The 26,910-nt window shown below is 51.3% G+C and overlaps 2 protein-coding genes across 14 annotated transcripts in view; one reads left to right on the plus strand and one right to left on the minus strand.

Annotated features, from left to right (window-relative positions):
- The window catches only part of CADPS (calcium dependent secretion activator), a 294,058-nt gene extending 287,107 nt beyond the window's left edge, over positions 1 to 6,951 (minus strand). For 11 of the 13 annotated variants that reach the window (XM_064156994.1, XM_064156995.1, XM_064156988.1 and 8 more), the window contains exon 1: positions 6,435 to 6,950. In XM_064156994.1, the coding sequence (XP_064013064.1) occupies positions 6,435 to 6,827 (393 nt within the window). In that variant the 5' untranslated portion in view covers positions 6,828 to 6,950. Of the gene's footprint in view, positions 1 to 6,434 lie in introns of all 13 variants that reach the window. The other 2 variants (XM_064156993.1, XM_064156990.1) reach the window with 1 other exon arrangement.
- A 1,221-nt stretch (positions 6,952 to 8,172) lies between these two features.
- LOC135182178 (keratin-associated protein 4-3-like) lies at positions 8,173 to 8,907 on the plus strand (the record flags this gene model as incomplete). The annotated part of the gene is made up of 1 exon (XM_064156027.1): positions 8,173 to 8,907. A coding segment is annotated over exon 1 (735 nt), but the record flags the coding sequence as incomplete, so codon positions are not given.
- Positions 8,908 to 26,910: the final 18,003 nt, after the last annotated feature.

Genomic DNA, 26,910 nt, shown 5'->3' on the forward strand with positions numbered 1-26,910 from the left:
CACCCAAACCATCACAGCTGGGTTCCTGCTGCTAAACCACACTAAAAACACATTATGTACTGCTGCTGCTAACAAAAAGAAATTAAGTAGGGAAACAACTTGATGACCATTTCCCACTTAGGTGAACAGAGAACAAGTGACTCATCACTCAGCAGAAGGAATTACAAGTTGTGCAAAAGGCAAAGTGCTTCAGGGACAGCGTCTAGACTATGCAAAGCAAGGCCATAAATAATAACTTATGGAAACAACAAGCTTTAGCAGGGGCTGGAACTGCACAATCTGACGAGTGTTCACTGCCCTCAGTACACATCCCTGGCCCAAGAAGTGCTACCCACAAAAAGTGGATTGCCAGGCAAAGGTTTACGACAGCCAAAATGCAAGCTCACAGCCTCTTTAATTACCTGCTTCCCAATCCAATAAGTACATAAACAATCAAAGTATGAAAATATTTAAGATCTGCTAGAATTAAATCAAGCTAAGGCACTGGCAAAATAAATTAGAAGTGTTTTAACTGAAAAGAACCATTCACTGCAGATTCCAGACAACCTGAGCACAGCTCCCACCTTCCGCACTCCCTGCTGCCACCAACACCACATCTCAGACGTGTCAGACCTCCTTCCTCACGACAGTGCACTGCAAGCAGGAGTGAAATGCAGCTGGGCTCGTCTTCACCTCAGGGTTAGCACAGAGATGGCCCAGAGACAGCCCTAGCTGAGAGTCCTGCCACACACAGAGCTCTCATCGGGTGCTGGCAGTGGCCTATTCCCACATGGAGCCAGCTAAGCACCACAGGCAGCCCCTAACTACTTTCCCAGGGTTTTATGGGCATAGCACTAATAATTATCTTGCAAACTTTGTTGCAACTATGGAACTGTGCATGGGGTCCCGATCACACTTGAGATCTGCCTGATCTTACACCTCCTTCTTAAACATTGCTAGAAAGCAACCGAGGAACAGAGAGACAACAAGCAGAGCACCATCCTTAGCTCTCCTCTCCTGCAGAGAAGTGCAAAGCACACCCTCAGGGGTTCCTTGGGGTCAGCAAATTAGAATCTGATCATAAACCCTGCATAAAGCTGCTAAAACAAGTCCCAACACCACCTAAGTCATAGTCTGTCCCAGAAGAACAACCTGTTAGTAGTTATAAGGCAGAACTCGTGTAAATATGGCACGAGAGGAACAACCCAAACCCATGACGGGGAGAAGTATGCTCTAAGCAATCCTGCTCTGGCAGGGGGGCTGGACCAGATGATCTCTTGGGGTCTCTCCCAGCCCCTGACATTCTATGACTCTATGATTACTTGGAAAGCTGCCCTATCTTTAGGCTGGAAAAGAGGAGGCTCAGGGGAGACCTTATTGCTGTCTACAACTACCTGTGGGGAGGTTGTGGCCAGGAGGAGGTTGCTCTCTTCTCTCAGGTGGCCAGCACCAGAACAAGAGGACACAGCCTCAGGCTGCGCCAGGGGAGATTTAGGCTGGAGGTGAGGAGAAAGTTCTTCCCTGAGAGAGTCATTGGACACTGGAATGGGCTGCCCGGGGAGGTGGTGGAGTCGCCGTCCCTGGAGCTGTTCAAGGCAGGACTGGACGTGGCACTTGGTGCCATGGTCTGGCCTTGAGCTCTGTGGTAAAGGGTTGGACTTGATGATCTGTGAGGTCTCTTCCAACCTTGGTGACACTGTGATACTGTGATCTTTATTATCTTCCTAACTGCCACAGCATCTGCACACATGTCAAAATGGCTGGAATTTGATATTTTAAGATGCCTCGTAACTGATTTATCACTTTCTGATCCCTCAGACCTGTTCTGCATTAAGCACCGGGCTTAAATCAATCACAGCCCAGCAAAGCACAGGCTTAAGTGCTTTGCTGAATCTGACTGAGGGTTTTGCTAATGCACCCGACGACGTCATCCCGCAGGCTTACACAAGGACCCAAATCACAAGCCACTTCTCCCAGGAGTAGCTCCAGTAATCTGCAACTAAGCTGGAACTCTTTTCAACCCACATTTATCCCACTGGGAACCGATTTATTCTCCCACCTGCTGCCTGCCTGCTCTCTCGTTCTGCAGGGAGGAAGAGAGGTGATGGCAGTCACGACTGCAGTGATGCCTGACCTAAGGTGCTCTCCGTGTTTTATCTCCTACCAAGTTACTGCTGCCCCTTTCACAATTAAGTGATTTCAAAGAGCTGCTGAAAATCTGGAGATCTCTAAGTTTACTCTATTTCAAACGAGCAAACTCTGATTCCTGGGTTGTGCTGTGCCTTTTGGCTGCTGTGCTTTGGAGGTATTCAGCAAGAGGTAAACCCCACATCCATGGGTGCTTGTTCTGCATCACAACTGAGGCATACACATTGCCTGACTTCCCCAGCTTTCCTCTCAAAGGCTTCAAACAATTGGGATCAAGCAGGAAGAGGCACAGAGCCCGGTCAGTCATCTCAACTCTACTTCCAACAAGTCAGCATGAGTGAGAGAAACACTAAATACATCCTGGGCAGGCAATTACCAAGCTAAGTGCCATCTGCAGTACTAAAACATGTTGTTCTGAGGGCAAGAGATCTGGCAAAGCCACCTTCCTCCTGAGCTGCATTGCAAGGCTGGAGCCTTCAGTCTCTGCCAAGCTGTAAGCTCTGATGGAGGCTTTTCCTCCTGGGCCACATGTTCAGCAGATCTCTTGCTCAGATTCTCAAGTGTCTACTAAGGGCTGCCTGCACACTGCCACCTTCTTCCCACCTTGGATCTTTCTATCTTTACCAAGCTTTTTAGGGCTGAGTAGCTTGCAGGCCACTGTTTGCTTGTCAAATGCAACTGGAATTCAGTAGTGGCTTTGAATCTAAGCAGGAAGACAGCATAGGCAGGGAGCTACTAAGTCCTTCTTTGTAAAGTTCCCTTAGGAAGCAACACTGGTGAGATGTAAACAAAAGAATTTCCAGGTAGGCATCACAGATGTGTAGTTACTCAACTGAAGCCTTACCACATAAACATCAAGACAAACCTGAATCAGAAGTGTAGGCTTGAACACACTGATCTAAAAAGCTATTTTTGCTCTGTTGCTGAGATTTCTGGGGTGTCAGAATCAGAAAAATACCAACTCTGAGTGGCATTTGCTTGAGTTTATCTCGAAATCTGCAACAGAGTGTGCTACTGATGTAAACAAACAAGGCTGTCATGCCTACGTGTGGTGTACACCCAGCTGTGATGTCCATTCAGACATTTCCTCTGCTCCCTTTGCTCTCCTATATGCTACACTTTTTCAAACAGCATGTAATTATCATTCTGTTGCAACAGTACCTTAAGTACACACTTCCTTTTACTCCGAGGTGGTTCATGAGTGCTGTAAAATACCGGGCTTCATGTTCCAGCTCCCGAGCACTACAGGCAGGCATGCTGCCACACACCCGGTGCCTGCGGTGCCCGTGTGTTACACCACTGTACCCCCCCGGGGCTCAGGGGAGCAGCCAGCTTTGATACGGCAGCAGTACAGGATCAAGGAGGAAGGATTACACACCTCAGGGGAGGCACCATGGTGATCCTCAGGCCAGGCAAGAACTTCAGTGCTGCGACTGCAACAAAATCAATTGCTTTCTTCTCCGAGAAAACTGCAAAACAGGTGAAGCTACAGAAGCATTTTGAGCTCCAGGAGCTCGGTGAGGGCTGCAGGCAATGCAGCCCATCTCAGGCCCCATGGAGTTGGACTGGATCTCATCAGGTAGCCCAGAGAAACTGAATTGTACCAGGCAGCTGCTGTGCAAGGTCACAGCCTCACTTGCAAAGCCATGGTCACCCTACTCAGGCTGTGCTCAGAGGTGGCAGCATCACCTGTGCTGCAGGGGAGAGCTGGATCAGGTGAAGCCAGACCTCTTCCTCCCAGCAGCAGGCAGGACCTGCTGAGCAGATCTGGGGACAGGTCACCAAGCCTCACCACTGTACAGCTCTGCCAAAACACCTCTGCAGTGCATTTATCTCTCTTATGCTGATACGGAAACTGAGGTACCAGCACCCATCAAAGCAGAACCAAAACCTATTTTCCTCCCACCTTTCTTCTGAGAAGCACAATGCATTCACTTCAGCCTTGTGAGTCTTGGAGCAGCTGGTGAGGGCCCACCAAAACCCAGAGTCCCCACAGAGACCGTTCTGCATGGCAGACCACCATGTCAGAAGTTGACACCCAAGAGGAAATGAGTCTCACACCTTCATTCTTTGGTCCCCTCCTCAAGTCAGAGGAGTGAGACTGAGCTTTCCCAGAGAGATGTGCAAGAAAAACAGAGGAGCACATGGAGCCTAGGAACCAACTCCAGGCTCTGTCAGTCCTCCAGCTGACTTTAATGAGCTAAGGGAAAAGAGCATGAATTTACTTCCAGGAGCAAACATGACTACTGAACACAAGGTTACACAGAAGGCCAAAACCCAGAATGAATTCACCTTTAAAAGGGTGAATTTAATTTGTTGTTAAGTTAAATTTAGTTTTCTCAATTCCATCTCACTGCTAAGATTGAGGGGAGATGGCAAGTGCCAGAAACACACCTATTTTAGCTATTTGTATAAATAACTCAGGTGAATTCCCTTATGTTCATTTCACAGAGCACAGATTACATCCTACCAACATCCTATGTAACTTCCCCACTCCCCTGAGTACTGATGACAGTTTATAATCCTCCTCACTACTCCTCATTTCTTTGTTTCACCCGCACTTGATTCCCTCCTTTTCTCTTTCCCTCTCTTCTTTCTGTCTCTTCATAGCACAGTACTCTGATTTCAGGGACTATGAATCCACCCTTCTTCCCAGCCATCCTTCTGCAGGCAGCTGCTTGCTCTTTTGGAAAAACTCCTGTTCAATTTCAGCTCACTTTTTTATGTAAGAGACAGTTGCAGGGCTTGCTTGTTCGTTTGTATTTCTGCAACACTGGCAATTACTTAAATTCCATCATATTTTTCTAATACAAAATGCACAGGAAAAGAAAAAAAAAAGCCAAGATGACTCTGGAAATCCAAAATCTATTGAAAAGGGCTGTAGGGGAGAAAAATATAGAGAGAGGCAAAAAAAAAATCACTTCCAAACCTAGCTATATTTTCAGCTATGCACTTTGCTCAGCAAACAAAAGCAGATCATTCACCCTTCCAGCAACACCAGATTGTCCTATATTGCCTTTAAACTGCGTGCAGTACGGATACACTTTCCTACCTCCGTATGTTGCAAAGACTAATAATAGTCCTGTGGTGTAGCAGAACTGAATGTCGTTTGCATCAATACAGCCAGGAGTCTGCCTGATCTGGAAAGGTCATTTGTGAACACAGAGCAGCATCAAGTCTAAAACTGCAATCTAAAAAAGCTCAGTTGAAAACAAAAAATCCCATGAGCCAGCTGTTCCAGAGAGCTACATCCCATCACAGACCTAACTCTGGCTGCCAGAGGGAAAAAGTTAGCTGCATTTGACTGCAAGGTGCCCAATTTCACTTAATTTCTGCCACAGCCCATGAGCTTTTGCCTCAGCAGAGAAGAGCTCCAAGAAGGCTCCTTGGGATGGAGAGCCCAGGTGAAGGGCTCCAGCCCTGCTCTGCCTGGAGCAGCGCACAGCCCTGCCGCGGTGACGCACTGAGGGAGGAAGAATCAGGATGGTAGCAACGACTTCATCACAAAGCTCTGCTGCCACGTTTTGCCAGGAAACCAGCATCAGGGAGCTCGCCATGCTGAAACACTTGCAAGAAGTTGAAGGGAGACTCGGAAACTCCCCAAGTCAGTGCTGAAACTCTCAACTGAGCAAAGTTTGCAGCAAGCATGGAGTTGCAGAGTCTCTCTGCAGGAAGCAAGGACACGCACTTGGTGTTCTCCAACAGCGTAACCTACTTCTCTCCTTTCCACAACGCTTACATGGCCAACAACCCAAACTTCCCCAATTCTGACGTTGCGTAACCAGGAGCGGTGCCATATGTCAGCACTTCGGTTTCATGCAGGAGACCACAGCAGGGAGCAGCATGGACAGGTAGCAAGGGGCTTCCCTGCACCCCAGGACAGGGCTTCTGCTGCCAACATACCGCACTCGTGCAGGCCCAAGGTGCCCTGTGCCAGGATTGCCCTTGGGATGCCCGGGTGGCTGCAGGCCTGAAGAGTGCCTCCGCGGGGCTGCTGGAGAGCAGGATAGGCGCAGTGGGGTAAGGCAGGGATCCAAGCAGCAGGGTATTTAGGGGAGCATGCAAAAGGGTGAAAGGGCAGTTACGACAGTGGGCTGGGGTTAGGCAGGCAGGATGATTGCTGCCAGGGAGCAGGAGGACAGGGTCACTCTGGGAGCAGCTGGCGGTGGGTTATGAGTTGCAGGCAGGGGTGGGTGATAAGCCGCAAGCAGGGGAGCGGTCGGGGCAGGGCGCGGGCAGTGGAGGCCGGGCCTGGCCATGTAGGCAGGGCAGGGCTGGGCAGGGCAGGGCAGTCGGCGCGCCGGTACCTTCTGCTGCCGGCGGGCCATATCGGTGGGCTGCTTGGCATTGAAGGGGTAGGCGATGCAGCGCATGACGAAGACGTAGAGCTGCAGCTTCCTCTTCCTCTCCTCCTCCTCCCGCTGCAGCCGCTCAAGCTCGTCCTTCTCCTTCTCGCTGGCCACCGAGGGGCTGGGACTGGCGGGTCGCGCAGCACTGCTGCCGCGCCCGCCCGGCTGCAGCCCCGCGCTGCCGCCGCCGCCGCCACCACCGCCACCACCGCCGCCACCGCCGCCGCCTCCCGGGCCCTCGCCGGGGCGACTAGGCGAGAGCCGTGCCGCGGCTGGCGCCAGCGGCTCCTTCCCGCTTTCCTCCTCCACCATCTCCTCCGACTCCTCCTCGCTGGACGACGGGTCCAGCATCGCGGCGGGCGCAGTTAGGCTCGGCCGAGGCCGGGCCGGCTCAGGGGCTACGCTTGCTCCGCTCGGCTCGGCGCAGCTCTGCCCCGGCTCCGGCTCCGCTCGCCGCCGCGCCCGCGCGCGCCCCCGCGCCGCCCCGCCCCGCCCCGCCCCCGCCCCGCCCCGAGCGCGCGGGCGCTGGCCGCGGTGCTGCACGGCGCGGGGGGGCAGAGGCGGAGAGCGAGCACGAGCCAGCGACCCCTCCGCGCATGCCCGCTGGGGCCCGCGGGGCGCGGCGCTGCGGGGGGCGCCGACATGGCCGGCGCTGGGCGGGGGGCGCTGGCCGCAGGGGCTTCGGCCGGCGGTCGGCACCAGCGTGCCTTGGTTGTACCCACTGCCTCCTCGATGTCACCACCCAGACACTGCTGTGTCCTCGGCGTCCCCACAGCCACACACAGGTGTCACACTGACCACGATGCTCTCTGAGACACCGCTGTCTGTTGTTGTCTCCCCCAGACTCGCACAGACGTTGCTGTGTCCTCGGCGTCCCCACAGCCGCGCACAGGTGTCACGCTGACCACGGTGTTCCTGAGACACCGCTGTCTGTCAGTGTCCCCCACAGACTCGCACAGACACTGCTGTGTCCTCGGTATCCCTACCGCCGCACACAGGTGTCACGCTGACCACGGTGTTCCTGAGACACCGCTGTCTGTCGGTGTCCCCCACAGACTCGCACAGACACTGCTGTGTCCTCGGTATCCCTACAGCCGCACACAGGTGTCACACTGACCACGGTGTTCCTGAGACACCGCTGTCTGTCGGTGTCCCCCACAGACTCGCACAGACACTGCTGTGTCCTCGGTGTCCCCACAGCCCCACACAGACATTGTTGTGTCCTCAGCCCCACACAGACAATACTGGTCCCTGTGGCCTCACGAGCCACACGAATCCCTGCAGGCTTGAGGCTCTCACTGTGTTAGCTCTGTGCCAAAGCAGCTCTTCTTGCACCCCCAGCCTTAATTGAAAAGCAATACTGCTAATAAATATTTCACACAAGTCACTAATTATTACACGTGTAATGATATCGTGGTGTTCTGCTTTGAAGATTACCTGGAGCGAGCTGAAGACTTCAGGAGCAGCTCCAAGGGATGAATCAGTGGAGACATTTAGTGTGTGTGTGTGTGCCTCTGTGTGTGTCTATGTGCCTGTGCATGTCTGTCTGTATGACTCTGTGAGTGTCTCGGTGTCTCTGTGTGTGTGTGCATGTCTGTCTGTGTGTGTGTGTCTGTCTGTATGTCTCTCTGTGTGCCTCTGTGTGTCTATGTGCCTGTGCATGTCTGTGTGTGTGTCTCTGTGTGTGTCTGTCTGCATGTGTCTGTCTGTATGTCTCTCTGTGTGCCTCTGTGTGTCTATGTGCCTGTGTGTGTCTGTGTGTGTCTCTGTGTGTGTCTGTCTGCGTGTGTCTGTCTGTATGTCTCTCTGTGTGCCTCTGTGCCTCTATGTGTCTGTGTGTGTCTGTGTGTCTGTGTGTCTCTGTGTGTCTGTGTGTGTCTCTGTGTGTCTATGTGTGTGTCTTGTGTGTCTGTGCGTACATCTATGTGTCTGTGTGTGTCTCTGTGTGTGTCTCTGTGTGTCTGTGTGTGTCTCTGTGTGTCTATGTGTGTGTCTTGTGTGTCTGTGCGTACATCTATGTGTCTGTGTGTGTCTCTGTGTGTCTATGTGCCTGTGTGTGTCTGTGTGTGTCTCTGTGTGTGTCTGTCTGCGTGTGTCTGTCTGTATGTCTCTCTGTGTGCCTCTGTGCCTCTATGTGTCTGTGTGTGTCTGTGTGTCTCTGTGTCTCTGTGTGTCTGTGTGTGTCTGTGTGCCTGTGCGTGTCTGTCTGTATGACTCTGTGAGTGTCTCGGTGTCTCTGTGTGTGTGTGTGTGTCTGTCTGTATGTCTCTCTGTGTGCCTCTGTGTGTCTATGTGCCTGTGCGTGTCTCTGTGTGTGTCTCTGTGCATGTCTGTCTGCGTGTGTCTGTCTGTATGTCTCTCTGTGTGCCTCTGTGTGTCTATGTGCCTGTGTGTGTCTGTGTGTGTCTCTGTGTGTGTCTGTCTGCGTGTGTCTGTCTGTATGTCTCTCTGTGTGCCTCTGTGCCTCTATGTGTCTGTGTGTGTCTGTGTGTCTGTGTGTCTCTGTGTGTCTGTGTGTGTCTCTGTGTGTCTATGTGTGTGTCTTGTGTGTCTGTGTGTACATCTATGTGTCTGTGTGTGCCTCTGTGTGTCTATGTGCCTGTGCGTGTCTCTGTGTGTGTCTCTGTGTGTGTCTGTCTGCGTGTGTCTGTCTGTATGTCTCTCTGTGTGCCTCTGTGTGTCTATGTGCCTGTGTGTGTCTGTGTGTGTCTCTGTGTGTGTCTGTCTGCGTGTGTCTGTCTGTATGTCTCTCTGTGTGCCTCTGTGCCTCTATGTGTCTGTGTGTGTCTGTGTGTCTGTGTGTCTCTGTGTGTCTGTGTGTGTCTCTGTGTGTCTATGTGTGTGTCTTGTGTGTCTGTGTGTACATCTATGTGTCTGTGTGTGTCTCTGTGTGTCTATGTGCCTGTGTGTGTCTGTGTGTGTCTCTGTGTGTGTCTGTCTGCGTGTGTCTGTCTGTATGTCTCTCTGTGTGCCTCTGTGCCTCTATGTGTCTGTGTGTGTCTGTGTGTCTCTGTGTCTCTGTGTGTCTGTGTGTGTCTCTGTGTGTGTCTATGTGTGTCTGTGTGTGAGTCTCTGTGTGTCTGTGTGTGTGTGTCTATGTGTCTCTGTGTGTGTCTATATGTCTGTGTGTGTGTGTCTATGTGTCTGCATGTGTGTGCCTATGTGCCTCTGTGTGCGTCTGCGTGTGTGTCTATGTGTCTCTGTGTGTGTGCCTATCTGTCTCTCTGTGTGTCTGCATGTGTGTGCCTATGTGCCTCTGTGTGCGTCTGCATGTGTGTGTCTATGTGTCTCTGTGTGTGTGCCTATCTGTCTCTCTGTGTGTCTGCATGTGTGTGCCTATGTGCCTCTGTGTGCGTCTGCATGTGTGTGTCTATGTGTCTCTGTGTGTGTGCCTATCTGTCTCTCTGTGTGTCTGCATGTGTGTGCCTATGTGCCTCTGTGTGCGTCTGCATGTGTGTGTCTATGTGTCTCTGTGTGTGTGCCTATCTGTCTCTCTGTGTGTCTGCGTGTGTGTGTCTATGTGCCTCTGTGTGCGTCTGCATGTGTGTGTCTATGTGTCTCTGTGTGTGTGCCTATCTGTCTCTCTGTGTGTCTGCATGTGCGTGTCTATGTGTCTGCGTGTGTGTGCCTATGTGCCTCTGTGTGTGTCTGCATGTGTGTGTCTATGTGGCTCTGTGTGTGTGTCTATGTGTCTGTGTTTGCGTGTGTCTCTGTGTCTGTGTGTATGTCTATGTGTCGGTGTGTGCGTCTATGCGTATCTGTATGTGTGCGTCTGTGTCTATGTGTCTGTGTCTGTGTGTGTGTCTCTGTGTATGTCTATGTGTCTGTGTCTGTGTGTGTGTCTCTGTGTCTGTGTGTATGTCTATGTGTCTGTGTGTGCGTCTATGCGTATCTGTGTGTGCATCTGTGTTTGTGTCTGTGTGTGTCTGTGTGTATGTCTATGTGTCTGTGTTTGTGTGTGTCTGCATGTGTGTGTATGTGTGTGTGTGTGTTTGTGTCTCTGTGTCTGTGTGTATGTCTCTGTGTCTGTGTGTGCGTCTATGCTTATCTGTGTGTGTGCATCTGTGTCTATGTGTCTGTGTTTGTGTGTGTGTTTGTGTGTGTGTCTGTCTGTGTGTCTGTGTGTATGTCTATGTGTCTGTGTTTGTGTGTGTCTGCATGTGTGTGTATGTGTGTGTGTGTGTTTGTGTGTGTTTCTGTGTCTGTGTGTATGTCTATGTGTGTGTGTTTGTGTGTGTCTGCATGTGTGTGTATGTGTGTGTGTGTTTGTGTGTGTCTCTGTGTCTGTGTGTATGTCTATGCGTATCTGTGTGTGTGTTTCTGTGTGTCTGTATGTCTCTGTGTGTGTGTGTCTATGTGTTTGTGTGTGTCTCTGTGTGTGTCTGTCTGTGTGTATGTCTGTGTCTGTGTGTGTCTATGTGTGTGTGTTTCTGTGTGTCTGTATGTCTCTGTGTGTGTGTCTATGTCTGTGTTTGTGTGTGTATCTGTGTGTGTGTTTCTGTGTGTGTGTCTATGTCTGTGTTTGTGTGTGTATCTGTGTGTGTGTTTCTGTGTGTGTGTCTATGTCTGTGTTTGTGTGTGTATCTGTGTGTGTGTTTCTGTGTGTCTGTATGTCTGTGTGTGTGTGTCTATGTCTGTGTGTGTCTGTATGTCTGTGTGTGTGTCTATGTCTGTGGTTGTGTGTGTATCTGTGTGTGTGTTTCTGTGTGTCTCTATGTCTGTGTGTGTGTCTCTATGTCTGTGTGTGTCTGTATGTCTGTGTGTGTGTCTATGTCTGTGGTTGTGTGTGTGTGTGTGTGTGTTTCTGTGTGTCTGTATGTCTGTGTGTGTGTGTCTATGTCTGTGTGTGTCTGTATGTCTGTGTGTGTGTCTATGTCTGTGGTTGTGTGTGTATCTGTGTGTGTGTTTCTGTGTGTCTCTATGTCTGTGTGTGTCTGTATGTCTGTGTGTGTGTCTATGTCTGTGGTTGTGTGTGTATCTGTGTGTGTGTTTCTGTGTGTCTGTGTGTGTGTGTCTGTGTGCATTCAACACCTTACTTTTCAGTGGCTTTCAGGTCTGGAGGAAGCTTTGCCTGCGTGTAGATGTGTATTAGCGGTGGGTGGGTGTTGTCAAGGCTTGTGTTTTTCTGCTCAATTAGCAGGGCTTATTTGGCGAGTGTCAAAATACCTGTCACCTATTATACATGCTAATAAGTGTTTGCTCTGCTTTTGGGGAGAACAGGTAAACACTGATTCGAGGTGATGAGGCTGTGAGATTCGCTCGCGGGATAGGGGACGGCTGCTGCTGCAGACCACGTGCTGCAGGACTGTCACATCTGCTGGGGCTTTTGAGCTTCTTGCCTTCTTCTAATGAAAAGCTTGGTGTAGCAGATCATAGAGTGGTTTAGGTTGGAAGGGACTTCAAGGATCAGCCAGTTCCAGCCCCCTGCCATAGGCAGGGACATCTCCCATTAGAACAGGTCACTCAAGGCCTTGAACACCTCCAGGGAGGTTGTGGAGCACAGAAGCACCCAACGTGATCAAAGATCACGTTGGGTGCTTCTGTGCTCCACAACCTCCCTGGGCAACCTGTGCCAGTGTCTCACAACCCTCACTGCAAAAAGCCTTTCCTAACATCTAGTTTAAATCTCCACTATGCCAGTTTAAACCCATTTTCCTTGTCCTGTCATTACAAGACCTTGTCAATAGTCCCTCTCCAGCCTTCATGTAGGTCCCCTTCAGATACTGCAAGGCTACTACAAGGTCTTCTCAAAGCCTTCTCTTCTCCAGGCTGCAGAGCCCCAACTCTTAAAGCCTGTCCTCATAGCAGAGCTGCTCCAGCTCACTGATTATCCTCATGGCCTTCCTCTGGACTTGCTCTGTCAGTTCCATGTCCTTCTTGTGTTGGGGGCTCCAAAACTGTACACAGTTTGGAAAACAACTTCAGGCCACTGCACTTCTGAAAGCCACAAGAAGTGGCTGAAAAATTGGCACAGGGGGGAAAACAGCTGTCCCCGTTTGTGTTGGATTTACCTGCCAGAGCTCTGCAAATTTTGCCTGTGCTCCCCTTTGGAAATCCTGTTTTGAAAGGGTGAGTTTTGGTATCTTTCATCCCTGACATTGCCTGGCAACATCTGCTGCTCAGTCTTCTTGAGACCAGCTCCTTGGAGGGTGTGCTGCCTGGGATGTCTTAGTGAGGTACATTCTTTGTCCGTCGCTCAGTCCCAAGCCCTCTCCTCCTGCAAAGATGCCTGCTTCCAGTGAGCCCTGGACCCCATGGGGTGGAGATGAGCTCCTGCAAATGCCAGGTGCTGATGTGAACCCAACACACCAGGCAGACACAGCTCCAGTCCTGCTTCACCTTCAGGTCCTTCTTGTTTCCATAACTCATTGTCAACTCTTGGAAGGCAATGCTGCATTTTCTGCAGCAGCACAGTCAGCAAGCCAAATAAATGCTGCACACCAGTGTGGAGATGTCTAAAGCTGGGACAGCCTCACAGCTTTCTCTGCCCAGCTACTGCTTTCAGCTAAGACCACCTCCAGAGATGGTTCTTTATGACCCAGTTTCTCCAAAGCTGCTGCCAAGACTGCTGATCCAACCCATGGGCTGACAAAAGCTGGCAGAAGCCACTCCAACATTGTATCAGGAGAACCTGCAGCCTGGCTGGCACTCTGGGATGAACAGTGTGAACTGAGCACATGGTGATGGTGGCCACCTTGCTGTGTGAGTGGCAGTGCTGGCTGCAGGGAAGACAATGAGGATGGCTGGCAGAATGGGGCATTTTCCTAGGTCTGGTGTTCAAGGCCAGGTTGGATGAGTCCTTGAGCAACCTGTTCTAGTGGGAAGTGTCCCTGCCTGAGGCAGGAGTTTGGAACTGGCTGATCCTTGAGGTCTCTTGCAAGCTAAATCATTCTATGATTCTATGCTGAGGGCCTGACTTGACTAGACATCCAGGTATGGGTTAGACAAGGTTCATCTGGAAGTGCTGGGGGCCCAGAGAAACAGGGACATATCTCCTTCAGAATCATCTACACTCTCTTTCCTTAGTTCACACAGCCATGTTTTCCCAGTGGCTGTGTCTGAATGTATGGTTACAGCATTAATGCTTTTTTTCCTGAACAAAGGGGAGAAGAAAGGTCAAAAAGTCTCAGGCCTTTTGCTTTCTGTTTGCAAAGCACTTTTTTTTTTTCTCCTGGGAGGTCTCTCTGGTTTCCTCTGAAACATCTCCCACCTGCAGCTGTTTGCATCCTACTGCAAAGCAGCTTTATAGAGCACCCCCAGCTGCAAAAAAAAAAAAAAAGAATCCCTCCTGGTCTTAGAATCATAGAACAAACCAAGTTGGAAAGGACCTCCAAGACCACCCAGTCCAATCTAGCACCCACCCTAGACAAGCAACCAGACCATGGCACTAAGTGTCCTATCCAGGCTTGGCTTCAACACCTTCAGGCACAGTGACTCCACCACCTCCCTGGGCAGCCCATTCCAATGCCAATCACTCTCTCTGCCAACAACTTCCTCCTAACATCCAGCCTAGACCTCCCCTGGCACAGCTTCAGGCTGTGTCCCCTTGTGCTGTTCCTGCTTGCCTGGCAGAAGAGACCAACCCCACCTGGCTACAGCCTCCCTTCAGGGAGTTGCAGACAGCAATGAGCTCTGCCCTGAGCCTCCTCTGCTGCAGGCTGCACACCCCCAGCTCCCGCAGCCTTGCCTCACAGGGCTGTGCTCCAGGCCCCTCCCCAGCCTTGCAGCCCTTCTCTGGACACCTTCCAGCACCTCAACATCTCTCTTGCATTGAGGAGCCCAGAACTGGACACAGCACTCAAGATGTGGCCTGACCAGTGCTGAGTCCAGGGGCAGAATAACCTCTCTCATCCTGCTGGCCACACTGCTCCTGTTACAGGCCAGGATGCCATTTTCTGTCCTGCCCACCTGGGCACACTGCTGGCACATGTTCAGCTACTCTCTACCACCACCCCCAGGTCCCTCTCTGGTCAGAGTACTCAAGATGACAAGAAGAGGAGTAGGATCCTCCTGATCAATGTTGGCCTCCCTGTACCCAGCTTTGTGGTATTTTTGCATGAGCTAGGGGCTGACAGGGTGTTGAAACTTCCCTGTTAAAAACTACCTGAAGGGGCATTGTAGCCAGGTGGGGGTTGGCCTCTTCTCCCAGGCAACCAGCAATAGAACAAGGGGACACAGTCTCAAGTTGCGCCAGGGTAGGTATAGGCTGGATATTAGGAAGAAGTTCTTCACAGAGAGAGTGATTTCCCATTGGAATGGGCTGCCCAGGGAGGTGGTGGAGGCACCGTCCCTGGAAGTGTTCAAGCAAAGCCTGGATGAGGCACTTAGTGCCATGGTCTGGTTGATTGGATAGGGCTGGGTGCTAGGTTGGCCTGGATGATCTTGGAGGTCTCTTCCAACCTGGTTGATTCTATGATTCTATGATTCTATGAACAGCATCTGAACCCTGAAGTGTCCATCGAGAAAATGACCTGAAACAGGGCTGGGTGAGCCAGCAAAGCATCTGCACAACAACCAGCATGGTGCAGGAAGAGAAGCGACGCAAGTGGAGCGTCATGAACTTGATACGTGCGTAACTTCCAGTGGCTCTATTCCACGGTGGGTAATTGTGCAATTACCCATTACGAGTGGGCAAATGCAGATGAATGAGAGCATTAGCTAAGCCATTTCTGATATTTCACTGCTGTGTCTCACTGTTTGCCCAGGATACTAAAGCAGAGACTGGGTTAAAGGGACACAGAATGTTGAGCAGTTCGTTTTCAAGATGCAACACAGCTGCACAACCCAAGGTCCTTTATAGCTTATTGCTTTCACAGTACCACAGTATCATCAGGGTTGGAAGAGACCTCACAGATCATCAAGTCCAACCCTTTACCACAGAGCTCAAGGCCAGACCATGGCACCAAGTGCCACGTCCAGTCCTGCCTTGAACAGCTCCAGGGACGGCGACTCCACCACCTCCCCGGGCAGCCCATTCCAGTGTCCAATGACTCTCTCAGGGAAGAACTTTCTCCTCACCTCCAGCCTAAATCTCCCCTGGCACAGCCTGAGGCTGTGTCCTCTTGTTCTGGTGCTGTCCACCTGAGAGAAGAGAGCAACCTCCTCCTGGCCACAACCTCCCCTCAGGTAGTTGTAGACAGCAATAAGGTCTGCCCTGAGCCTCCTCTTCTCCAGGCTAACCAATCCCAGCTCCCTCAGCCTCTCCTCGTAGGGCTGTGCTCAAGGCCTCTCCCCAGCCTTGTTGCCCTTCTCTGGACACGCTCAAGCATCTCAATGTCCCTCCTAAACTGGGGGGCCCAGAACTGAACACAGGACTCAAGGTGTGGTCTAACCAGTGCAGAGTACAGGGGCAGAATGACCTCCCTGCTCCTGCTGACCACACCATTGCTGATGCAGGCCAGGATGCCACTGGCTCTCTTGGCCACCTGGGCACACTGCTGGCTCATGTTCAGGCAGGTATCAAACAGTACTCCCAGATCCCTCTCTGTCTGGCTGCTCTCAGCCACTCCGACCCTAGCCTGTATCTCTGCATGGGGTTGTTGTAGCCAAAGTGCAGCACCCTGCACTTGGAGCTATTGAACCCCATCCCACTGGACTCTGCCCATCTGTCCAGGCGGTCAAGGTCCTGCTGCAGGCTGCAGCAGCTCTGAAAGATCTGCCCCTGCCTATTTGCTCCCAGAATCACAAATTAATTGCTGCTTCTGAACCACTTCCCCTCACAATTACCTAATAAGGTTTGAAGCACCTGCACTGCCAGCTTTGGTTTGGGTTCCAGCAACAGGCAGCACACACTGTGTGGGAATACTCAACCCCTGTGCTAGCTCCTGTTTACATGAGAAACAAGGAGCAGCAGACACTTGCCCACCAGGCAGTGCCTGTGCCATCCCTGTGGACCACCTAACACCTCCTGCCTCTCTTGGGTGAAACCATTGCAGCTGTGCAAAGGAGATCTCAGGTGGCCCCAGAGACTGGCAGCAGCCTCAGTGAAAGGGTGTGAGAAGTATCTTGTGAAACCTTTCCAGTGTGTTTCTGTTTTGTATGGTGCCACAGGGAGGAAACTGCTGATAATAGAAGAACTCACTACTGTAGCATCCATACCCCTCTCTCCATTTATTCCCACTCGAAGGGGAAAATTGGTGTAGGTAATGATTTGGAGATGGCTATAAAGAAAAGCAGAGCTGGAGCAGAGGTCCTTGTACTGGAAAGAGAATGGCTGCTTGTGTGTGGCACCAGGTGCTGCAGCACTGCCTTCCGAGGCAGTGAAACCCTCAGAAAGAGCAAACTCCATCTCAAGCAGCCATCTGGGAGAGCTTAACTGAACAGCTCCCACAGGGAGGCTCACGTGGATGAAAAGCAAACAAACTCACACTCCTTTTATTAATCCCAGTTAAAGGCCTAAACCAGAATATTTATGAAGGCTGGAGGCAATTAGCTCCTTTGGAGAATCTCTGTGCACCAAAGGCAATGAGTTGCAGAGACAGTCTGGAAGAGAAAAGAGAAAGAAAAGTGCATCTCATGTGCTGTTCAGCCTCTTCTGAGATCCCTCATGGCCACAGAATATCACTTGCACTAAGCATGAGGTTTGGAAAGTGCAAGGGCCAGACAAGGTGCTGGGTGCTCATTGCTTCTCCCTGCTAGGCACCCACCACAGCTGCTAGCTTCTGTCCCTCACCCAGCTCACATGGTGTGGGTTAAATGAGTCAGGGATGATTTGCCTGTAGTATGTTGAGTATGGATCTGAATATGCTGGAGGGTTGTTCAGGGAGCTCAACTGTAGCTCAGCCTCACTTTGAGACCAGTTCCCCATTTTGGGTGCCATCCAGTGCCATCCACTCAGGAATCCCACACTGCCTGCTGGCTGCTGCGCACAGTGCTTGTAGGAGTCTGATATCTGTGATCATTTGTTCTCCTGGCTGTTGTTCACCACAACTCTGGCCCTTTGACAGGAAGTATTTGCTTGGCTGTACCTCATGTTTTGGAAAAGCAATTTTGCAAGGCAAGTCAGATTTTGGTACAATAGCAGGCAACAATGGGAGGGAAAAAGAAGAGATAAAGTAAGTGGCAAAGAATCTGCTTAAAATATCTTCCAGTTCATAAAAATGAAACACTGCAACAGCAGATGAAGAAAGGAAGCAGAAATGCTGCTGGGGGTCAGCCTGATTTAGGGTGTGCAACAAGTAGCACCCAGTGTCTTCTCCTGAGGACTCGCTATGATGTCCTTGAGCATATGCTGTGAGGGCCACAACGGCTTGCACCTTACAGCTGGGCAGATTAAAGAACAGCAGCTGTGGATAAAGGGAGCTGTGAGTGGGTAGGTTCAAGCAACACATCCTTTCTTTTAGGCATGAACAGAGTGCCACTGTGAAACACTGCTGCTTGTTTTTACACTAATTCCAGAGGGGAAATAGGAATCCTGGTGTGTCCTAAGCTCCACTTGTTTCACTGCCTCCTGAAATAGCACAGAAAACAACCCTCGTGTCCTGGTAACAGTGTTAGCTAGATTGCTGTGTTTTCTGAACAGGATGCCTTAAACTGGGGCTCTTCTCACCTGTTCATGCACGCTCAGCTAATATTTACACTGGGATGCTGGCTGCATCGGGGCTGTGCCAGGAGCAGATCAGGGGCCGGTGAGGGCTGCTGCCCTTGCTTAACCCCTCGCAGTGAGGCAGCGTGGGATGGAGAAGGAAGGCACTGCAGGAGACTCAGCCAGCCCAGCTGTGGGCAGTGCCAGAGCTTGGGTGTCACTGCTGCAGTCTGGAGTTTCTCTTAGCAGTGCTGTAGTGTTTGCTCAGCCCCTTCTCTGCCCTGCACACTGGGTATTTCCAGCACAGGCCTCCCTGTATCACATCCCAGGCATGAAAGTTTCTTTAGCAAACTGCCATCTCAGAGGGCAGCTTCCAGTCAGTTGAGGGTCAGACTTCCCTCCATCATGAGATCAGTTATGGGGCTGGAGAGCAGCCAGGAAGAAAGGGACCTGGGGCTACTGGTGGATAGTAGGCTGAGGATGAGGCAGCAGTGTGCCCAGGTGGGCAGGAGAGCCAATGGCATCCTGGGCTGGCTCAGGAACAGTGTGGCCAGCAGGACGAGAGAGGTTATTCTGCCCCTGTGCTCAGCACTGCTCAGGCCAGCAGGACAAGGGAGGAGGTTATTCTTCCCCTGGACTCAGCACTGCTCAGGCCACATCTTGAGTACTGTGTCCAGTTCTGAGCCCCTCAATTCAAGAGAGATGTTGAGGTGCTGGAAGGTGTCCAGAGAAGGGCAACAAAGCTGGTGAGGGGCCTGGAACACAAACCCTGTGAGGAGAGGCTGAGGGAGCTGGGGGTGTGCAGCCTGCAGCAGAGGAGGCTCAGGGCAGAGCTCATTGCTGTCTACAACTACCTGAAGGGAGGCTGTAGCCGGGTGGGGTAGGGCTCTTCTCCCAGGCAGCCAGCAACAGAAGAAGGGGACACAGTGTGAAGTTGTGCCAGGGGAGGTCTGGGCTGGATGTTAGGAGGAAGTTGTTGTCAGAGAGAGTGATTGGCATTGGAATGGGCTGCCCAGGGAGGTGGTGGAGTCGCTGTGCCTGGAGGTGTTGAAGCTAAGCCTGGCTGAGGCACTTAGTGCCATGGTCTGGTTGCTTGTCTAGGGCTGGGTGCTAGGTTGGACTGGATGATCTTGGAGGTCTCTTCCAACCTGGTTGATTCTATGATTCTATGTGCGTCCTGCTTGGTGGCAGCTGCTTGCTGGGAGGTGGCAGGTCCCTCCTGCCAGGAGAGACAGAGTGGCCCATTCTGCCAGAGCTGCCAGGAAACTGGGGCTTGCAACGAGGTCACCTCCTAATCTATTTCTGAGTAGTTTGTTTGAAGATGCTCTGAGAGAGGATTTCAGTCCTTCAAAACAGTGTGTTAAGCCATCATTTCCCCCTTGCTGCTCCTTCCTTTGCAGGTGCTGGGTGCTTCTCTCCAGACCTGATTAGCATCTGCAGGGAAATGAGAGCTGCACAGCAGCCAGGCTCCAGAGTCAGAAATAGCTGTCTGTGCTGAGGTGGGAGTGCTTATTCCCCTCTGTCACTGAATTTAGACACATGGCAGCTGTGGCTGTGTGTGGGGTGCTGGCGGCTGAGTTTGAAGCATCCCTGGCCTCCCAAGGCAATGCTGCTGCTCCCCAGGCCTCTACCTTCTGCAGACCTTCTGCACCGTCAGCCTGTGCCTTGAGGCTGATGTTCATGATGATCCACCTCATGTGTTTCTCCCAGGTGCCTGCTATTGCTCCAAGGCATCGGGAGAGCAAACACTGCAGGCAGGGATTGGGTGATGAACCGTGAGAGGCATATCAGGGCAGGGGCAGAGGAGGAGAGGTTGAATTGTGTTCTTTAGTAACGCAGGTCAGGAGATGTGGAAACGTACCCATGGTAGGCAACATTATACATACCCTGGCCCCCCTGCCCCACTGCTCTCCTCCTCTGGCCTTGGGCAGAGGCTGCTTGCCACCGAGGGTGTGCTTAGCTCCGACACTGGCTCTGGTCTTTGAAGCCTCTTCCTAGGGTTTATTACAGCAGGTGTTAAAATAAATAGCACCAAGCTAGGCTGCCCCAGCAGGCCCTGAGAGAGGGCAGACTCAGTGTCTGCAGCTACTCAGCAAAATGCACAAGTGAGCTGTTTATCTCCACTTTCTGGCCAGGCTGGCAGCATCACATCCGTGTCAGGTTCAGCACCAAAATCCTTTCCCAAGCAGTGCTGAGAGGATTGTAGCAATATTTTGCTGCACAATCAGCTCTGGCTTCCAGCTTTTGAGGTGTCTATAATTAAAAGTGACTGTGGCTTATTGAAGATAGGAGGACCATGGGAGATTTATTAAATGCACCCTACTCTGCTAGCACACAGCCTGGAAATAATTGCAGCTGATCTATTCCAGCATGCACAGGGCTCCTGCAAAAGCCTGGGCTGGATTGCTGCTGCTGTTTAGTGCCTGATTGCTGTCCCTGGGGTCGCTGCAAGTCAAAGTGCCCCTCTTTGCTTATTTCTAAGTTTTAAAGGTTTTTGGTTTTTAGCTGGTCTTCACCTCTCAGGAAAGCACCTGGGGAAGGCAGCAGTCAATCTGTAGCAATTATGCTCTGGCTGAGTGATTAGAGAAGACTGGTGTGATGGTTTGGGTGTTCCCCACCCCCCCACACTTTAGAAATACCCAACTAGTCTCAGCTGGCTCTGGGAATATAAATGAAGCTATTTATTTACAGCTGGCACAATAGACAAGCAGATATTTACAGTATATACAGTTATAGACAGAAATAGACAAGGTAAAAGGTAATACAGAAACACAACAGCCCTCCCAGAAACCTGAGTCCCCAGGAGGGGCTCCCAACCACCCCTGCACCTTCCCCCTGCCCCTCTCAACCTTACCCCAGTCCCAAGGAAGAAAAGAGGTTCAGCCAAGAGGTTAAGAAGCAAAGGTGAGTGGCAGGTGAGGTTAGGGAGATGCAGCTCAGTCAGCAGCCAGAGCTAGAGTGCCACAAAATGGTGAGAGTGCTATCTAATGTTTACTTTCTTCTTCAGCAAGACTCTGAGGGCAGTAGACATCACCACTGTTTTCCTTTCACAGCCTATGATCTAGTTTTTTTCTCACCAAAACATTCTACCCAGCTTCTAACTAGCACAACTGGATGAGGCACTTGGTGAGATGGTGTAGTGTGCTAGTTTGAAGCTAGCTAGAATGTTTTGGTGAGCAGAACTAGATTACAGGCTGTGAGAGGGAAACAAGGGTGATGTCTACTTCACTCATAGGCTTGCTGAGAGGTATAAAAATAAGAATCAAAGCATAGATAAGGGCACTTCTGCTGGGGAACTGGCTGAGCTGCATCTCTAACCAGACCCCTCTCTGCTGCTTCTTTGACTAATCCACTTTGCTTCCTAACCCCCCTGGTCGAGCCTCCAATCTTCCTTTGGACTGGAGTAAGGTTGAGAGTGGTAGGGGGAAGGTGAAGGGGTGGTTGGGAGCCCCTCCTGAGGACTCAGGTTTCTGGGAGGGCTGTTGTGTTTCTGCATTACCTTTTACCTTGTCTATCTCTGTCTCTAACTGTCTATACTGTAACTATCTGCTTGTCTATTGTGCTAGCTGTAAATATAAGCTTCATTCAATTTCCAGAGCTGGCTGAGTCTAGTCTGGGCGATTTCCAAAGTGGGGGGGTGGGGGGCAGGGAACACCCAAACCATCACATGTAGTTGACTGGCTAAGGCTGGGTGCTAGGTTGGACTGGATGATCTTGGAGGTCACTTCCAACCTGGTTGATTCTGTGTGTGATTGCCTCTCTTGCACGTACAGGACTCCCATTGCTAAGAGAACAACTCCTAATTTCTACTGTGCTTTGAAGTACCTTCCTGCTGCAAGGGCAGATTTTACTGCTCTTTAGCAGATCACAAAACACTTCCAGCTAGCGGTTTGGGGTTGTTGTTTTTTTTCTCCCCTTGGTAATTCTAAACCCTCAAACTTCCCTTCACACAAGCCACTTCCTCAGGTTTACAGAAGTGGCTAGATGGGATTCCTCTGGGGCCAGGAATTTCCCTTTCTCTTAAGCATCCCAGTCACAACGAATGCCTCAGAGCCACTGTTTTAAACTAAACACAATATCAGCGCTGCGAAATCTATGGGAATTAATATGTAATGTCACTAAGTAGGACGCTGGAGCAGTATTTTAGGCACAGAATAAATATTTAATGATTCCTGTTCCAAATTTAGTGTGCAAGTGATTTAAATGCACAGCATGCTCCCTGCTTACATATCAACAGTTTGACACAAATACTGCCTGCCTGCTTCCCGGTGATACCTCTCGGGTGCTGTGGAGCATCCTTGCTGGTGGCACGGCTGGAGAGCAGCACTCTGCAATGTCTCTGCTGTTAATTCAGCAGCCAGAGATGATGCTGTTCACAGGGACTCTGCTGTGGCCATCAGGCAGGATGCAAATAACATCCAGCCTGTCAACTGTCCCACCCAGGAGCTTAACTTGAGGGGCCTGGAAGACAAACCCTATGAGGAGGAGCTGAGGGAGCTGGGGGTGTGCAGCCTGCAGAAGAGGAGGCTCAGGGCAGAGCTCATTGCTGTCTACAACTACCTGAAGGGAGGCTGTAGCCAGGTGGGGTTGGTCTCTTCTGCCAGGCAAGCAGCAACAGAAGAAGGGGACACAGTCTCAAGTTGTGCCAGAGGAGGTCTAGGCTGGATGTTAGGAGGAAGTTGTCAGAGAGAGTGATTGGCATTGGAATGGGCTGCCCAGGGAGGTGGTGGAGTCTTTGTGCCTGGAGGTGTTGAAACCAAGCCTGGCTGGGGCACTTAGTGCCATGGTCTGGTTGATTGGTCAGGGCTGGGTGCTAGGTTGGACTGGATGAGTTTGGAGGTCTCTTCCAACCTGGTTGGTTCTGTGATTCTATGAACACAGCTGGCAAGAGCAAAAGTGTTTGCAGAAGTAGAGGGTGGGGGACTTCAGAGGGTGCAGCACAGAGCCACAGAGATGCTGAAGGCAATGGAACATCTCTCTCACAAGCAGAGCCTGAGGGAGCTGAGGCTGTGCTGCTTGGAGAGGAGGAGACTAAGAGGTGACCTCATCAGTGGTTATAAATATGTAAAGGGTATGGGCCTGAGCATGGAGCCAGGCTCTGCTGGGTGATGCCCAGTGCCAGGGCAAGGGGCAATGGGTGGAAGCTGAGGCATAGGAAACTTCATTTAAACATGAGGAGGATTTTTTCCCTGTGAGGGTGACAGAGAAGAGGAGGCTCAGGGGTGACCTTATTGCTGTCTACAACTACCTGAGGGGTGGTTGTGGCCAGGAGGAGGTTGCTCTCTTCTCTCAGGTGGCCAGCACCAGAACAAGAGGACACAGCCTCAGGCTGCGCCAGGGGAGATTTAGGCTGGAGGTGAGGAGAAAGTTCTTCCCTGAGAGAGTCATTGGACACTGGAATGGGCTGCCCGGGGAGGTGGTGGAGTCACCGTCCCTGGAGCTGTTCAAGGCAGGACTGGACGTGGCACTTGGTGCCATGGTCTGGCCTTGAGCTCTGTGGTAAAGGGTTGGGCTTGATGATCTGTGAGGTCTCTTCCAACCTTGGTGATACTGTGGTACTGTGATACTGTAAGAACCCTGGAACAGGCTGCCCAGGGGTGCTTATGGAGTCTCCCTCTCTGGAGATATCCAAACCCCACCTGGACACATTCCTGTGTGATCTGTCCTAGGAGATCCTGCTCTGGCAGGGGGGTTGGACTGGATGAGCTTTGGAAGTCCCTTCCAGCCCCTGCCCTTCTGTGATTCTGTGATTTCCTCAGACTAAGATCACACACCTAGGAAAGGGCTGCTTCTCCTGTGGTGATTTTGGAAGTGATGATGAGCATCTTGATGTTGGAAGAAGAGCTCTTGGGAGCTTTTGGAGTTGTTTAGCAACTGCTGGGTCAAATTTGGTTAAGTTTTCTTAGAGCAGTTCCTCTTTGGCCACTCCAAATGACCTGTTTGTTGTCAGTGTGGGCACCACCACAGCTAGCCTCCCTGTGAAATTCCTGGAGAGATTCCCTGGGAAAGTTTCAGGTTCTCACCAATTCAAAGAGGTTGAAAGCTTCTTTCAACCAACCTCTTGCCAAGTTTGACAACACCAAACAACAACACAAAGAAACTCAGCTCTGTGCCTTCCACTGTGAACCACACAGATGTTTCAGTGTCTCTGTTACACGTTTTTGTGGACAAGTGAGGAATGCAGCAGCAGGGCACTACAGTGTACACCTAAAGAAGCCCATGGCTCTGCTTTTGCTGGTGGAGGCTGCTGTCTTCAGGAGGTCTGGGACAACTTTGGAAAGTCAGTGAAGAACATTCCCTACAAGCAGACAAGAGGTTGCCGTGGTGGACTGGCTGGCACCCACAGAAAGAAGCCCTGCTGCCACCTCACCCCTCCTTATAGGCTCACAGGATGTTAGGGGTTGGAAGGGACCCAAGGAGATCATCCAGTCCAACCCCCTGACAGAGGAGGACAATCCTATCTAACACAGATCACAGAGGAACACATCCAGACAGGCCTGGAAAGGCTCCAGAGAAGGAGACTCCACAACCTCTCTGGGCAGCCTGTGCCAGGGCTCTGGGACCCTTACAGTAAAGAAGTTCCCCCTTGTGTTGAGGCAGAACCTCTTTTGCTGCAGCTTACACCCATTGCTCCTTGTCCTATCCCAGGGAGCAGTGAGCAGAGCCTGTCCCCCACTCCTGGCAGCCCTCAGAGACTTACAAACATTTATCAAGTCCCCTCTCAGTCTTCTCTTCTCCAGGCTAAGCAGCCCCAGGTCCCTCAGCCTCTCCTCATCAGCCATGCCCTCCAGTCCCCTCATCATCCTTGTAGCCCTCTGCTGGGCTCTCTGCAGCAGATCCCTGTCCCTCTTCAACTGGGGAGCCCAAAACTGAATACAGTATTCAAGATGAGGTCTCAGCAGGGTAGAGTAGGGGGAGAAGGGACCCTCCCTTGATCTGCTGGACACACTCCTCCTAATACAGCCCAGGATCCCATTGGCCTTCTTGGCCACAGGGACACACTGCAGTGCCATGGGTCACTTGTGATCCTTCAATGGACTCCAACTTTCCTGATGAGGCAAACGAGAAAGCTTTCTTATAGTGCACCCCTTTGCAGCCATCTGCCCTTGGGGATGTGCTCACTCAAATGAGACAGAGCTGATCCAGCCTCACAGAGAAATGCAGCTCAAATATAGCCCTGGTAAAATCATAGACTGAAAAAGCTCCTGAAGTCTGCACAGAGAAAGCAATTTTCCAGAGCAGCAAGAGGTCTGGGTCTGTTCTGCTGGCTGTGTTGGCTGTGCTCATGTGCTCATTGTACAAGCTGTTAAAGCAACTGCTGGGTGAATTTGTCCCTTAAAAGGATACTAATGCAGGGAAATATGCCTCTTTACACCATGGAAACCTCCTCTCATAGTTTGATTACCCTTTGATACTCTAATTTACTGATGGGAAAGGTGCTGAGTTGCACAGATTTCAGCCTTCTAAGTCATTTGACATCTCACAAAGCAGCAGCAACAGAACAGGTTTTCAAAGCATCATGTTGGATCTCTTCCAAACATTTGTGCAGCATTTTCATTTCCCATTACCCCACCAACCCCCTCTGTATATTCTGTGGTGAGCAGCATCTTTCAGGTGAGATGCAAAATTTTCCCCTTCACTAAGAAACCTGATCCTGGGGTGATATCAAGCTGTGTATGTTTGTACACAGGTACACAAAGAAATGAACATTTCTATATGGAAGTGATGGGTAAGAGGATAATAACAGCAGCAAAACTGTTATAGAACTGCCTCAGCCTATAGCTTTAAAAGATGATGTCTTTCAGAATCACAGAATCACAGAAAGGGTTAGCTTGGAAGGGATCTCAAAGCTCAACCAGTTCCAAGCCCCTGCCATAGGCAGGGACACTTCCCACTAGAACAGGTTGCTCAAGGACTCATCCAACCTGGCCTTGAACACCTTCAGGCTGAGAGCAGCCAGGCAGAGAGGGAGCTGGAGGTGCTGGTGGAGAGTAGCTGAAGATGAGGCAGCAGTGTGCCCAGGTGGGCAGCAGAGCCAATGGCATCCTGGGCTGGCTCAGGAGCAGTGTGGCCAGCAGGACAAAGGAGGTTACTCTGCCTCTGTGCTCAGCACTGCTCAGGTCACACCTTGAGTGCTGTGTCCAGTTCTGGGTTCCTCAATTTAAGAGAGATGTTGAGGTACTGAAGGTGTCCAGAGAAGGGTGACATAGCTGGTAAAGGGCCTGGAGCACAGCCCTGTGAGGAGAGGCTGAGGTAGCTGGGGGTGTGCAGCCTGCAGAAGAGGAGGCTCAGGGCAGAGCTCATTGCTGTCTGCAGCTACCTGAAGGGAGGCTGTAGCCAGGTGGAGTTGGTCTCCTCTGCCAGGCAAGCAGCAACAGAACAAGGGGACACAGTGTGAAGTTGTGCCAGGGGAGGTCTAGGCTGGATGTTAGGAGGAAGTTGTTGTCAGAGAGAGTGATTGGCATTGGAATGGGCTGCCCAGGGAGGTGGTGGAGTTGCCGTGCCTGGAGGTGTTGAAGCCAAGCCTGGCTGGGGCACTTAGTGCCATGGTCTGGTTGATTGTCTAGGGCTGGGTGCTAGGTTGGCCTGCTGAACTTGGTGGTCTCTTCCCACCTGCTTGATTCTATGATTCCTATAGAAAAGTCCTATTTCAGCAGGTGGTTTGCAGCAGCTGGTCTGTGACACCAGCAAAGTCTTGGTACTGAACAGGGACAGCCTCTCTAATCTCCTAGGGCTGATGTATCTCTTCCCATATGGTGTTGCCTGGAGGGCTGCATATGCTCTGCATGGCCCAGCTTGCAGCCACATCACCTACCAGCTCCCCATCAGTTTTGGTGGGAGCTTCTCCACCAGGAGCCTCTCCACTGTCTCTGCATCAGTCAGTCACATAGCTTAAGTACAGGTCCTAAA

The sequence above is a fragment of the Pogoniulus pusillus genome, chromosome 16 (genome assembly GCF_015220805.1).
Source record: "Pogoniulus pusillus isolate bPogPus1 chromosome 16, bPogPus1.pri, whole genome shotgun sequence".
NCBI classification, from domain to species: Eukaryota; Metazoa; Chordata; class Aves; order Piciformes; family Lybiidae; genus Pogoniulus; species Pogoniulus pusillus.